The sequence below is a fragment of the Moschus berezovskii genome, chromosome 21 (assembly GCF_049115385.1).
Source record: "Moschus berezovskii isolate FMDL1 chromosome 21, NW_MosBer_1.0, whole genome shotgun sequence".
NCBI lineage: Eukaryota > Metazoa > Chordata > Mammalia > Artiodactyla > Moschidae > Moschus > Moschus berezovskii.
The window spans coordinates 37,207,498-37,221,240 of record NC_142480.1 but is presented as its reverse complement, the minus strand read 5'-3'; the positions used below and the strand labels follow the sequence as shown (position 1 = coordinate 37,221,240).

The 13,743-nt window shown below is 53.4% G+C and overlaps 1 protein-coding gene across 3 annotated transcripts in view; it reads right to left on the bottom strand.

The window, feature by feature from the left end:
- The window catches only part of LINGO1 (leucine rich repeat and Ig domain containing 1), a 216,223-nt gene that overhangs the window by 39,069 nt on the left and 163,411 nt on the right, over positions 1-13,743 (bottom strand). Inside the window, exon 1 of one of the 3 annotated variants that reach the window (XM_055418104.2) lies at positions 12,907-12,924. The exons of the other annotated variants lie outside the window; for them this stretch is intronic. Within the exon in view, the coding sequence (XP_055274079.2) occupies positions 12,907-12,921 (15 nt within the window). The 5' untranslated portion in view covers positions 12,922-12,924. Of the gene's footprint in view, positions 1-12,906; positions 12,925-13,743 lie in introns of those variants that run through there. 3 annotated transcript variants of the gene reach the window in all.

Genomic DNA, 13,743 nt, shown 5'->3' with positions numbered 1-13,743 from the left:
CTGACATCCTGGAAGTTACACTTGCCAAACAGCTTCAAATGAAGGGCAAACACATAGGCAGTGGCAAGTCTTTGATGGATAAGTAACTCCAGCTAGTGGAAATGTAGATTCTGGGGCATGGTCGGGGGTACCCCTTCACCCAGTGACTTTTGCTGCAGTCTTGTTTCAAAGGAAAGAGGCTTTGCAATAGTTTGGGGCTTGGGATCTTTGAATCTCTGGGATTGGTCAAGCCCTCAGGGACTCTCGACTGAAGGCTGAGCAAGGGTAGCCTTGGGAGAGAGTCCTTGGGAGACCAACAAGCCTTGAGAGACCTTTCAAGCCCAAGAAGTCAAGAAAAGCCTCAGAACAAGAACCCATTTCCCATTGATGACAGAACCCTGCTCCCTCTGCTCACCAAGAAACCGTTCCCCTGGTGAAGGCCCACATGGCTTCTGAAAAACAGGCAGCACACATCATGGGGTCAAAGGGCATGAGCACACCTCACGGACCCACCAGCTTTGGCCAAAACTTTTGTTTTCTCTGTGAATCAGGGAATCAGTGGGACAAAGCATCCTTCAAAAAGCCACTGTGAGGACTGAATAAGACAATGAATACTCAAGAGCTTCATTCACGGTAATATGAACCAAAGAATTACTAGTATTCTTGCTGCTGTTATTGATTCACTGGGTAGAAGTGGGTCCCTTCCCACAGTCCCTGGAGATTCAGAAGCCTCTCTGGGCCTTCCAGCAGCATCCCTGCTCTGAACTATGAAATATTGGCTGACAACTCTTCTGTCTTCCTGAACAGCCCCAACATCTCTTGCCTGTGGCAGCAGCTGGAGAAATTGTGTGTGTGTTGCTAGAACATGGGGAAATCACGTTTCTCCATGCAAACATATACTCCAGGTGACATCTGTCACTCACACCCACACCAGACGCACCCCTCCTCTAAGCCATGTTCCTGCTGTTCTCCACCTAGAACCTGCTCCAGCTGAGGTCCAGGTCCAATGCCTCCTTCATCATGGAGTCCTCCTGGATTTCTCCCAGCCCAGCAGTGGTCAATGCCAGGATCTGGGAGGAGAGGACAAGAAATCAGGCTCAACCTATAGCCTGTCTGGTTTGTGCCATGAGTGGTAACCAAAGAGCCTCCCTGGAGGGAGTGTGCCTCTGTCACACCACCAGATCTTTGCCCGCTTACCTGCTTGTCTCTCCCTCTGACTGTGAGCTACTGCAGGGGAGGGCAGGGTCTGACTTCCCCAGTGAATATAGGGTGAGGAGAAGGGGAAGGAAAACCCAATATAGGGGGAAATGCTGGTTGGTAAAGAAGCTCTCAGAAACCGGATGTCAGAGGTAGGGTTGGGGACCTAAGTCAGTCACTTCATTGGAGGAAACTGAGGGCAAAAATGAGAAAGGGACTTGCCTAAGGTCACACAGCCTTATGTGGCTGTGACTTCTGTGACTTAGGACCCAAGCCCAAGTCCTAAGTCACTGTGTACGCCTACTGTCCCCTCCTTGCCCCAGGCCTTGGACTCTAGAGCCTCCAGTCAGGGAAGGTGGCACCTTCCTGTGTAATGAGGGAAGGTGGCACCTTCCTGTGTAATGAGGGAAGGTGCTGAGTGAGAGGAGGGGGCCTTAGCTTGGTGGGCCACCCAGACCACCCCAGGCCTTCTCCATGTCAAATGCAACATTTGTTGAACAGAACTGAATTTACTGTTCGATTGTAGGAGATGTAATTTGATCTGGGTCTTATGAAGCCCTTAATAAAGTCAAGGTATTACTGCTATCTCCTGACTTTTTTATTTTTTCATGTGTTAAAAGAGGCACTGGACAAGGGGTGCTCAGCTGGGAGTGAGGGAGTCTGTCTGCTTGTCCTGGATCTGCTGCCACCACACCATATGCCCTGGAGAAGACACCCTTCTGCTCAGTTTTCTGCTTTCAGGCACGTGGTAAGGCACTGGACTTCCCTGTTGCCTTTGAAGTCAGACATGGCCTCATGACTTGCTTTGAGCAATGAACTGTTAGTGGAAATTACCCATGTGGCTTTAGAGGGAGCTTCAGAACCAGGGCCCCAGCTGGGCCATGCCTCTTCCCATTGCTATGGTATCGTGGGCACATGTGTTGAAATGGGGAAAGCTCCTTCAGCCTGGTGTCCTGAATGACAATTAAGAATGGACCCTTTGGCCCCCAGTTGCAGTTGCACAAGAAATGCATCTAAGATATCTTAAGTCTCTGAGATTTTTAAGGCTGTTTGTTATTGCAGCAAAACCTACCTAGCCTGACTGATACAGTGCTACTCTGGACTGGTTTTCTAGATGAGGAAACAGAGGCTCAGTAACTTGCTGGGGAACCAAAGTGAGTAAGGAGTTCACTCAGTGTCTATATACCTGATGCCAAGACCACACTCTCCCTAAGCTGGGGTTCCGTGTCTGCCCAGGCTGGCTAGGAATGGTCAGACTCCAGTCAGTGGGGATGGGGGCCCACTGCTCAGCGGCCATGTCTCCTCATTTTCCACTCCACTGAGTGTAGTGTCCCTGTAACCCTTCTGAGTGGCCCGTTGGAAAGGCCAGACTAGGGTCTTTCAGAGGTCAGAGGCGAGAAGTTTGGGGAGGTCATGGATACAGTCCAGAGTTAGGCAGACCTGGATTCTAATCCTGGTTCTGCTACCCTAGCTGGGCGAACTCGGGCAAGATATTCTCCTTCTCTGAGCCTCAATCTTCTCAAGTGTCAAGTGGGAATAATGCTACTTCCCTAGATACTGTAAGAATGAAATGAGATGCAAAGATCTTGGCACGTGGTAGGACCTGCTACTTGGGCTCCATTATTACTGGAAGCAACACACAGGGCTGAGACTCTTCACCCGCTATCCCTGCCCTTCCTGCCTCCTCAGCAGGGAGAAAGGCAGACTTCCCTGCTCTGATTTCTCTCGTCATTGTTTTCATTGCTCAGCCTCTCACTTGTGTCTGACCCCATGGACTGCAGCAGGCAGGCTTCCCTGTCCTTCACCATCTCCCAGAGTTTGCTCAAAGTCATGTCTATTGTCCTGTTTTCTCTAGACACATCCTAAAGGAAGTTTGCTCCATCATCTTACAGGGCCCTTCTCAGCCCCTGGGGGAGTGAAGGAGAGCTCTGTGACCACATTTATAGTCAAAGAGGAGAGGCTTTCCCAACATCACACATCAGAAGGTGCTGGTGGAGCTGGTGTCACTGTGCTGGCCTCCTTGTTCAATAGCCCCATTTTCCAAAGGTCTGGAGGGGGTTTCCCAAGAAGGAAGCCTGGCTGCCCCAGACATGCCAGGCAGTGCGTCCAGGAAGAGGAGTTGGGGGAGAGCTGCAGATTCAGTGGAGGCAATGGTCCTACTTTAGAACTGCCCATGTGGCCCCATTCTACCCCAGCCCCAAACTGTTCTTCAAGTTGCCACCCCAGCCTCTTCTTCAAATGAGTCAATTCTAAAGGAAATCAACCCTGAGTATTCATTGGAAGGACTGATGCTGAAGCTCCAATACTTTGGCTCCCTGATGAGAAGAGCCAACACATCAGAAAAGTCCCTACTGCTGGGAAAGATTGAAGGAAGGAGGAAAAGGGGATGACAGAGGATGATATGGTTGGGTGGCATCACCAACTCAATGGACATGAGCTTCAGCAAACTCCAGGAGAGAGTGAAGGACAGGGAAGCCTAGCATGCTGCAGTCCATGGGGTCACAGTCGGACATGACTGAGTGGCCGAACAACAACACAGTCTGTTCCTGCCAGCCCACTCTTCTTGATCCCGAGAGCCCCTCTTATACAGTGCTGCTTTTCCGCAGCATGGCCACATCGGGTCAGGCCTCTGCTTGGAGCAGGCCCTCCTCCAGGGTCAGGACCATATGAACTCATCCCTGTGTCCCCAGCAAACGCCAGGGATCACGTCCAGAATGACCACACCAGTGGCAGCTGCCTTTAATGATTTCTGCTCTAGCCCCTCGGCTATGTGCACATCACATAAATCCTACAGGGGAGGGACTATGAGCCCATTTTACAGAATGAGGAAACTGAGGCTCAAGAAGGCTCACTCGGCAGAGGTACTACTGGCATAAAGAGATGGATCTGGATTCACAGCCAGGTCCCCAAAGCCTGTATTCTTAACACACTCACCCCTCAATCCCTGACCAGATGGGTGGGTAGAAACCATCCTCTCCTTTCAGCTCCCCCAACTCTCCCAAGCCTCATTTCCCACCTCCTACCTCTGCACCATTTCCTGTTCTCCCGGCAGCCCTCAACACCTGCCCAGGCAGTGTGGAGTCCACCACCACCCAGCAAGTCTGTGATGCACTCAGGTTAGATGGATGCCTGCCCCTGACCCGGAGCGGGGCCCAAGCCTTCTGCCCGTGTCTGCCCCAGTGTCCCTGTCCACAGGGTGAAGTCTCAGCAGACAGTGATAAGGGTGAGGAACTCAGAAAGGGCCAAAGAGTTGACCTGAAACCTCGAGCCACGCACTGGGTTGCATGTTTTAAGGACAAGGTTTACCCAAGGCCTGCACAGGGGTCAGAGGGCACGCCAGGCCTCCTGTGGCCCAGGGACGAGCTCTGCAGAACACAGAACCCTGATCAACCCTCCGCAGGAGCTCCCACCCTCTTGCTACTGCCTCTGTCTTACTCCATCTCTCCCTCCGTGCCTTTCCCACCCCCTTCCCCTGCCCTTTTTCTCTTCCTAAAAAACACAGAAAAAAATGGGATTCAGAAGCCTACACCGCCTGCAAAGTATGGTTCAGCCTCCCCAAAAGAGGAAATGCCAGCGTGAGGGTTCTCATGGCAACCCCAGCTCCTCCCCGCCCAGCTACCCTGTGCCCATATGGTGAGATGTGCACAGCACTGACTCAGCCGGGCCCTGGGGTCCCGGGCCTAGGCCTCAATGTGGTCAGTGTTGGTTTATTCTGCTGCCTTGGCCACAAGGCACTACCCTCCTGAGCAAACAAGACCACCTCCTATAGGGACTCTTTGGGGGTGTTAAGCCCCCAATATTCAGGAGCTGCTTCGGCCCTGAGAATGGGAATTCCGTGATCTGATGCAGCCTTTGAATTCTGTTTTTCAACCTTCAAAGCAGAACAGAGTGAGCTGGTCAAACAGGGTCAGAGGGAGCTCTCCCGCCTCCCCCTTCCCTCTGCCTTTGCTCCCCATGCCCTGGACATTAGAATTTCCATGTCAGGTGTGGAGGGATGCAGGAAGCAGGATGACCTGGAGAGGGTTTCCTTGGTCCTAGCAATCATGCACCAGCTACTTGCCCGCACCCCATCCCAAGCCACAGCACGCCTGCTGGTCTCGGAGCTGTGGAATGAGGAATCAAGGCTTGGGCCCTTGCCATGGCTAAGCTGCCCCAGGGCGCTGTCTGCTCATGTCTCTAACTGTTCCCCATGCCCAGAGCAGCTCCTACCAGCCTCCTGTGTGGACTCCTAGTTTTCCAGGCCAGTTGGCATTTTCATGGCTAATGAAACGGAAGCTAGTGCCAGGCAGGCTTGGGGACAGCAGGGCTGGCGGCTGAGAAGCAAACCTTCCAGGGCCTGGCACCCACGCTGCTTCCTTTTCCAGGGCCCTGCAGGACTAGACAAGCACAATGGGGTGGCGCAGGGATGTCTAAGTCCCTGGTACTGCCTAGATCCCCACCTGACTTGGAGCAACTTCCCAGACCTCAGTCAGCCCCAGGTCACCTTCACCTGGGTGGGTTAGGTGTAGTGGGAGTCAAGTGGGGGACCCAGACTCCAAACCTGAGGGAACTGAAGGTTGGGACCCGCTTAGTCTGGCTTCATGTACATGGTTCCCTCTGCCACTGTGGGGCCATTCTCCCAGAAGCTCTAGGCCCAAAACTTGCCTGTCTTGATCCTTCCTGTATCGTCTCATTTCTAATCTCTCTCCCCGTGTCATACACACGGCTATGAGTGTCAGAGTCAGGACACCCAAAGGGGGTGCACCTGACCCTTAGGTGCACACAGGTGGGGCCAAGAGAGAGTCAGAAACCGCACAAGCTCACAGCAAGTCTGAGGTCAAGTTAGCCCTGAAATAGGGCTGCTTCCCTGCTCAGGGCCTCTTAGAGTATCAAGCTGCTTTCTCTGATTCTCCCTCTCAGCTGATGGGAGGAAAGGGAGGAGGGATGGATGGATGGATGGATGGATGGGTGGGTGGATGGATGGATGGATGGATGGATGGATGGATGGATGGATAGATGAGTAGATGGATGGGGGTGCTGTGGGGAGTCGGGAGCAGGGATCCAGGAACAGATGGGCTTTGAGGCTCCTCCGCAGGGGCTTGGGGGAGGGGGAGGAGGCCTAGAGAACCTGGAACTGTTACAAAGTTGCGAGTTAAAACATTCTTCACACTCCCGCCTCCTTTACTGTTCTGATGCACCAAGACGTGACAAAAATGTGTCAGATTTTTTAAAAACCACACACATACACAAATGCCAGTCCCCATCTCTGCCGCCCGCCCAAGCTTGGGCCATCTGTTCCCCAGGGGTGGGAGGGGAGTGGAGCTTGGCAGTCGGTGTCAGCATTCTGGTCACCCCCAACCCTGGGTCTGGACCATCAGTCTGGCCCAGAAATGGCCCTCCGGTAACGGCGGGATGTCTAGGAAGGTGAGGGCTTGGGCACTTGGCTCGTCCCCAGCCGTGCTGACCCACCCTACTGCCAGACCACTGTCACCTCTGCCCACCCTGGGGTCCAGTGCACGCACAGCCCCTCACTGAGCTGGGCACTGCCCCTCCTCTCCAATTTGCTGTGTTTGGTGGGAACCCCCCTCATGGTGTATATAAGAAACTGAAGCCAGAGAGGAGGAGAAGCTTGCCCAGGTCCGAGTGCATCCCTTCATTCATTCGTGCAATGAATGAATGTCTTCCAACAGAAGGGTGGTGAAGACAAGAAAACAGGTGGGCCTCATGGCAATGGCTGGAGGGGCATCAGTGAGATCAACCATCGTGATGTGTCTGGGACTGTCCTGGTTTTGACACTAAAACTTCTGCATCCTGGAAATGCCTCAGTCCCAGGTAAACCGGGATGATTGGTCACCTGGTGGCCACTTTAAGATGGGCATACATGCGTGCATGCATGCTCAGTCATGTCCAACTCTCTGTGACCCCCATGGACCGGGGCTCCTCCACCAGGCTCCTCTGTCCATGGGATTTCCAAGCAAGAATACTAGAGCGGGTTGTTATTTCCTTCTCCAGGGGATCTTCCCCACCCAGAGATCCAACCTTGTCTCTTGCAGCGGCAGGTGGATTCTTTACCACTAGCGCCACCTGGGAAGAACGTATGAGCTGAGTCCAAACATGGGACTCAGTGTGAGGGTCTCAGACCCTGAGAAAGAAGTGGCAGGCTCTAGGGGGTGGGGGAGTAGGCCCTGGAAGGGAGTAAGGGTTTTACTTGGTCACAGAGTCAAATTTTACTGTGGTCATAGAGTCAAATTAGGGAGCAGTTGGTGCAAAGGTTATAGCCTGTACAAAATTTTTAAAAAATTCATCAAAGGAGACTTCCCTGGTGGTCTGGTGGTTAAGAATCTGCCTGCCAATGCAGGGGATACGGGTTCAATCCCTGGTCCAGGAAGATCCCACATGTTGTGGGGGGGCAACTAAGCCTATGCCCCGATACCTGTGCTCCACAACAAGAAAGGCCACTGCAATGACAAGCCTGCACACCTCAGTGAGGAGTGGCTCCCAACTGGAGAATGCCTGCGTGCTGCAGCGAAGACCCAGCGCAGCCAAAAATAAACAAATGTTTAAAAAATTCATCAAAGCTGGAGACACAGGCTCGAGTATGTGAAGCTGGCAGGGACTAGATCTTGCTAGGCCTCCGAAGCTTCCCGAGGGAGTGGGAACTTTAGCCAAAGAGCATCAGGGAGCCACTGAAGGGAATGAAAAAGTGAAAAAATGGGTTAGTTGCTCAGTTGCGTCTGACTCTATGTGACCTCATGGACTGTACCAGGTTCCTCTGTCCATGGAACTCTCCAGGCAAGAATAGTGACGTGGTTAGCTGTTCCCTTCTCCAGGGGATCTTCCCAACCCAGGGATCAAACTCAAGTCTCTTGCATTGCAAGGTGGATTCTTTACCGTCTGAGCCACCACTGAAGGGTATAATGTGGGCTTACTGTGGTCAGATTTCCAAGTAAGAAACCCAAAGGCCACAGGTTGGTCAAGCCTCTACATAGGGCCCCAGAACACTATCCATTGATGTACCCACCCCTAAATGTAGGATAGTCTGGTCATCCTTCTGGGCCCAGCCCAAATGCCACCTCCTCTGAGAAGTCTTCCCTGATTGCTGAGAGAAGCAGGGTAATCATGCCCTCCTCTGGTCTCCTCCAACCTGAGGATCCCCAAGTCTGGGTCCCAAGGGAGCCTTCATCACAGTGGCTACCCTGCCAGCTCCCACACTTTGTCACACTAGATCCTCAAAGTCATCTGACCAGATCCATTTCCAGGTGTGGCCACAGAGGCTCAGAGAGGGGAAGTGGTTTGTTTAAGACCATACAGCATTTGATGGTTGAGGTCAGTTCAGAACCATGTCACTTCTGTCTAAATTCAGAGCCCCTGGGGCCCTGCCCACAGCAGTGTTGTTGGCAGGGCGGGGGTGGTGGTGGTGGAGTGAGAAACATAGGATGATCAGCTATCTTCCCCTGGAGGAACACATGAGTGGTCATCACCATGGTAAGCTAGATAGAATAGGCTGTGGGGCGTAGTAGCTGGGTATATGGGAAAAGCTGGCCACGGCTGGGAGATTTATAATGGAAGTCTCCCAGATCAATTACTGAATTACCAGGCAATCTGACCTTGAAAGCTTGAAGGCAAGAAAGGCTGGAGTAAGGTGAGGAGGTAGCCTGGGAGGAAGTGCTCAGCCTCCTCCAATAGGGGAGGGGGTGCCCGGGAGAAACCAGAGACTGCCTGGTAGAGAAGGAAAGGGGTAGGGACTGAAATGCCATCACCATCTCACACTCGTCTGTTGAAAGTGGTGAAGTCCCTGTCAGAATGCAATCAGCTCTCCTCGCCCCTCACTACAGAGTTCATCAGGGCATCCTTCTATATAGGAGGAGTCCTCATAGTAAGTTTCTCTTCTTAGAGCCTCTGTCCCCCCACCTACAGAATGGGGATCCTGTCCCAGCTCCATTCACCTTATAGGCTTTGTTTGAAGCTCATGTTAAAAAGTCCAGCTTATAGATGGGCCCTGGGGCCACGGGAGACGTGGAAGCCTACTGCACGTGCAGCCTACAGTAGAGTCAAGGGTGCGGCCACGGGAGACGTGGAAGGGTTCAGAGACTATAAAGGACATTTCATTTGGCTTCTCAGGGGCCCATGTGATGACCCTAGGCACCAAGGGCCCTTCTAAGGGGTGCTCTGAGGTTCCTGGGGGAAGGCTGCCAACACTGGAGCACCAGCCTCCCAGCATCTCCTGGGAGAACCCTGAGCTGCCAGGGAGCAACGGAGATTCTCTTGCCCTTGCAAGGTGACCCCAGGTGAATGACTGACACAGTTTGCAGTAAAACAACTGGACTGTCTTCTGTGTACTGAGTGGGAGGTAATCCCTGTACGATGGGGATGCACTGGTACTTCTCCGTACAACTGGATGGGGGTTTGGAGGAGGGAAAGGTTTGCTCCCACTCCCTCATTCTCCTCCTGCCCCTCAACACTGTTCCCTTATCTTCCTACCAACAAGAAATTCATTTGGGTCAGTAGATTAATTATTAATAAATGGCTTTATACTGCTTTTTAATACTCATATAGTGTTAACAATAGTGCCTGGCCCACAGTAAAAATTGCGTGTTAGTGATTATTATTGCTATTATTAATACAATTACTATAATGCTCTTCTGTTCAAATCCAAATAGGCAGGATAAACTGCTATCAGTCACTCACACCTTAGTGTGAATTAGTTTAAAATATCTTGCTTTCTGGCTCACCCATCTAAGATCATCTTCTCTTGGGATGAGGATAAATTTGAAGCTTGTTGGGAGGGGGGCACATAATAAGAAACACCTGGGCCTTGAGCAGCAGATTTCAAGGTGAAGATACCCAGGTCTTAGGGGAAAAAATTTTGAGAGTGAGGGATGAAAAGCCCTCAGGGGCTGAAGAGTCTGGCCCTAGTTCTCAACTAAACAGGGCATCTGGTCTGGGATCAGGGAAACTCACAGAGGAAGGGGTGAAATGCTGCCCAGAGCACAGGTCCCTTCCCAAGACAAGCAGAGGGGAGGATGGGGGGTTCTGCTGCTGCTGCTGCTAAGTCACTTCAGTCATGTCCGACTCTGTGTGACCCCATAGACGGAAGCCCACCAGGCTCCCCCGTCCCTGGGATTCTCCAGGCAAGAACACTGGAGTGGGTTGCCATTTCCTTCTCCAATGTGTGAAAGTGAAAAGTGAAAGTGAAGTCGCTCAGTCGTGCCCGACCCTTGGCGGCCCCACGGACTGCAGCCCACCAGGCTCCTCCATCCATGGGATTTTCTAGGCAAGAGTACTGGAGTGGCTTGCCATTGCCTTCTCCGATGGGGGGCTCTAAGCTGTGCCAAAGCCTGGCTGCCTGCTCACCACCAATCTGGGCACTGCAGGGGGAGATTGGGGAGACGGGGATGGGTTTGGGGGGGTGATTACAGGCAAACAGAGTGGAAAATGAAGCCCTTCAGATGGCAAATGAGTTTAATAGAAATGAGATGGGCAGAGGCTGTGATGAGAATGGCAACGCTGGGCAAAGGTGAGCTGATTCTCAAACAGGTCCAGCTAGGAAAACTGAGCGTGGGGGAGGTGATCAGCTTCACCCCTTGCCCTGAGGGGTGGCCAGAGGCCAGGGTGCACACCCCCACACTCACCTAGAACCAAGAAGGCATAGGGACCCACAAGTGGTGGAGTGAAGTTAAAACATGAGTGACTGTGGTCAGACTTGCAGAAGAAGTTCTTGGCCAGTACAAGGCACCAACTGGGGAGTCTAGTGTCCTAAAGACAAGTGTCTGCCTCTCTCAGAGGAGCTGGTCCCAGCTCTGCCTCAAGGCATGAAGTAAAGCCCGCTTTGCTGAGAGTGTTAACCTGTGGGAGACCCCTCACCAGGAGTAGGTCTCTGTTCCCTATGGGCAGGCACTGCCCCTCCTTATCCATAGGTCTTAGGAAGGCTTCCTGTGGGCCTCAGTGTGTGCATCTGTGAAATGGGGATAATAGTGTCCCCCCTGCCAGGCCACATGAGGCTCCAAATGAGATGTAGTGCAGGTTACTGTCCATTCCCAGCTGGGCCACCATCCTTGAGTGTAGGGTGGAGACAGGCCCTTCCCTGGCCCAGGGGCTTAGACATCGCTTGCCAGGTGAGTTGGTGGTCACATCTTCACACCTCTCTAGATCCTGCACCCCCTTCCTGGCTGACTTCCGCACCCTCTGCTCCTTTTTCCTCCTGCTCTTCCTGAAGCAGGCTCAGGAAGCTGGCACAGGGCAGCCCTCACCACACCCGGGCACGAGTCGGCCCTCTACCTTCACTGGCCCTCAATTTCCGTCTGTACATGCTGACCCAGAGGTTCCTGTAGACACTCCAAGGGCTAATGGCTCTGGACAGGGAGAGGTTGTCCCAGATTCTGCCTCAGTCTTCACGGGTTATTTTGACCCGGGACACCACACGCTGCCCAGCTCTCCTCCCAGCCGGATTCTGCTCGGGCCTCTGAATGGAGGTGAGGCCGCGGAGGACCAGGAGCTACTTCCAGCACGATAACTATTAACCGGGCTGGTAGATTGAATTATACCTTTTCCAGTTCCTTACCCTATTGATCCGAGAGGACTCACATGTGTGATCGGGCGTGTGCACCTAGCTCGCGGGGCTCTCGGGGCTCCAGGGCATGCGCTGAGTCAGTCAGCTTTGCAAATAGATGGTGTGCTGCCAGCTCGGGTCCTCCAGGAGGGAGCTGAGCTTGCCCCCAGCACCCCAGCCGGAGGGGTCCTGAGCATGTGCTTGCGGCTTGGCCTGGCCAGGGCCACAGGGAGCAAGGGAAGGATGGGCTCCGGCGTGGAGAGAAAGGAAGGGAGATGGGGCTGGCTTGGAAATGAAGGAGGAGGAAACTCCTCTCAGTTTCTCAAGGAGAGGGCAGGCTGTCCAAGAGCCTAGAAGAGGCCACAGGGACCCCAGTCTGAGAGAGAAAAACCAGTCCTGTTCCGGGCCCATCCGAAGAGGCCGTGCATGACTCTGCTACCTCTCAACCACCCCCCTGCACCCCACCCTCTCCTCCCTGACCCTCCTTAACTCCTCTCACAGCCAGGCCAGTGTTTCCCTGAGTGCCCCTGCCTGGGAGTCTTCACTCCACAAGGGGCTGGTGAGTCAAGGAAGGCCGGCCACCCTCTCCGTGGTCTCAAACACAACCCCTGAAGCTCCTTCGAAAGATGGATGGTCTCTGGTTCCATATTTCAAAAGAGGTTTTAAGTCCATGAAGCAACTCCTGAGCTGTGCTGTGCACACGCACCACACAGGTGTGTGTCAATACAACCGCACCAGTGACCAGCATTTCAACAGCCAGCCCCCACATGGGACATGTGTGTGCATGTGCGCTAAGTCACTACGGTCATGTCTGACTCTTTCAAACCCTTTCATGGACTGTAGGTTCATCTGTCCATGGGCTTCTCCAGGCAAGAATACTGCAGTGGGTTACCATGCTCTCCTCCAGGGCATCTTCCCGACCCAGGGATGGAACCTGCATCTCTTATGTCTCCTGCATTGGCAGGCAGGTTCTTTACCACTAGCGCCACCTGGGAAGCCCACATGGGACACATGTGTACACTCTGAAAAAGATAAGCAGTGTAGCGGGCTCTGGGCCTGGAGAGTCTTGGATGAGCTGAAGCCCCTGCAGGCAGGCCACTTGCTCTCTCCCCACACCTGGTAGGTTAGAAACTGGCCTCAGCAGGAAGCTGGGGGTGGCTGGGGTCCCTCCTTCCACCTGACAGTCCTTTCGAGTGTCTCACCTGCGTGTGCGTCATATCCGGAGGCTAAGGCTGACCCAGTGGCACTCGGAAGTCCTTCCTCCATCTAGCCTGAATCAAATCAGTTGTCAATCCTTTCACTCAGCAGACATTCTTGGGCGGGCACTGAGGACCCAGCGGTCATGCCCTGGCAGAAGAAAGGAAAGATCTCCTGGGTTGCCTGAGAACTGTGTGCTAGGGGCAGTGAGAAGGAAGTGGCCTTGGTGTCTCCAGAGATGGGGGGTGGGAAGGTGTCCTGAGTCCCTCGGTGACTCAAACCATGGCAATCCCCAGGATCCAGTTTTCCCAGCTGAACAGGAAATCCCCCTCCATCCCTCTGCCCCTGGTCCCAAGAAAGTCTCTTTGAGTTCAAAGGGTGTGGCAACTTAGGTCCTATCTCAGACACTGACTAGCTGAGTCCATCCTCAAATGGCAGTAATATCCTTAGCTGTTTCTCTGTGCACTGTCTCTTAGAAACTCCTTTCTACCCCTGAAGCATCCCAGATCCGAGGGGCTGAAGCTGGAGAGTCAGTAGGAGATGGGAGAGCTTCTGCCACCCTCCATGCAATCAGCAGAGACTGGCAAAAATGAACTGTGAGTCCCGGGGCCTGGCCGGGGAAACACGGAGGCTAGAACATGAGGTCACCTAGCAGGGAGGCCCAGGGAAGGCCCACAGGGCATCCGGAGCAGGACTGAGACAGGCCTCGGCCTTCAGACCACAGTCTGAGTTTGCGGCGCTGCGCCTCTGCTGGGGAAGGTGGGGAGATGCCATGGAGCTCTCCCTGGGAGACTGACCCAGATTTCTCTCCCTCTCACTCAGTCACACAGGAACACCGGTTA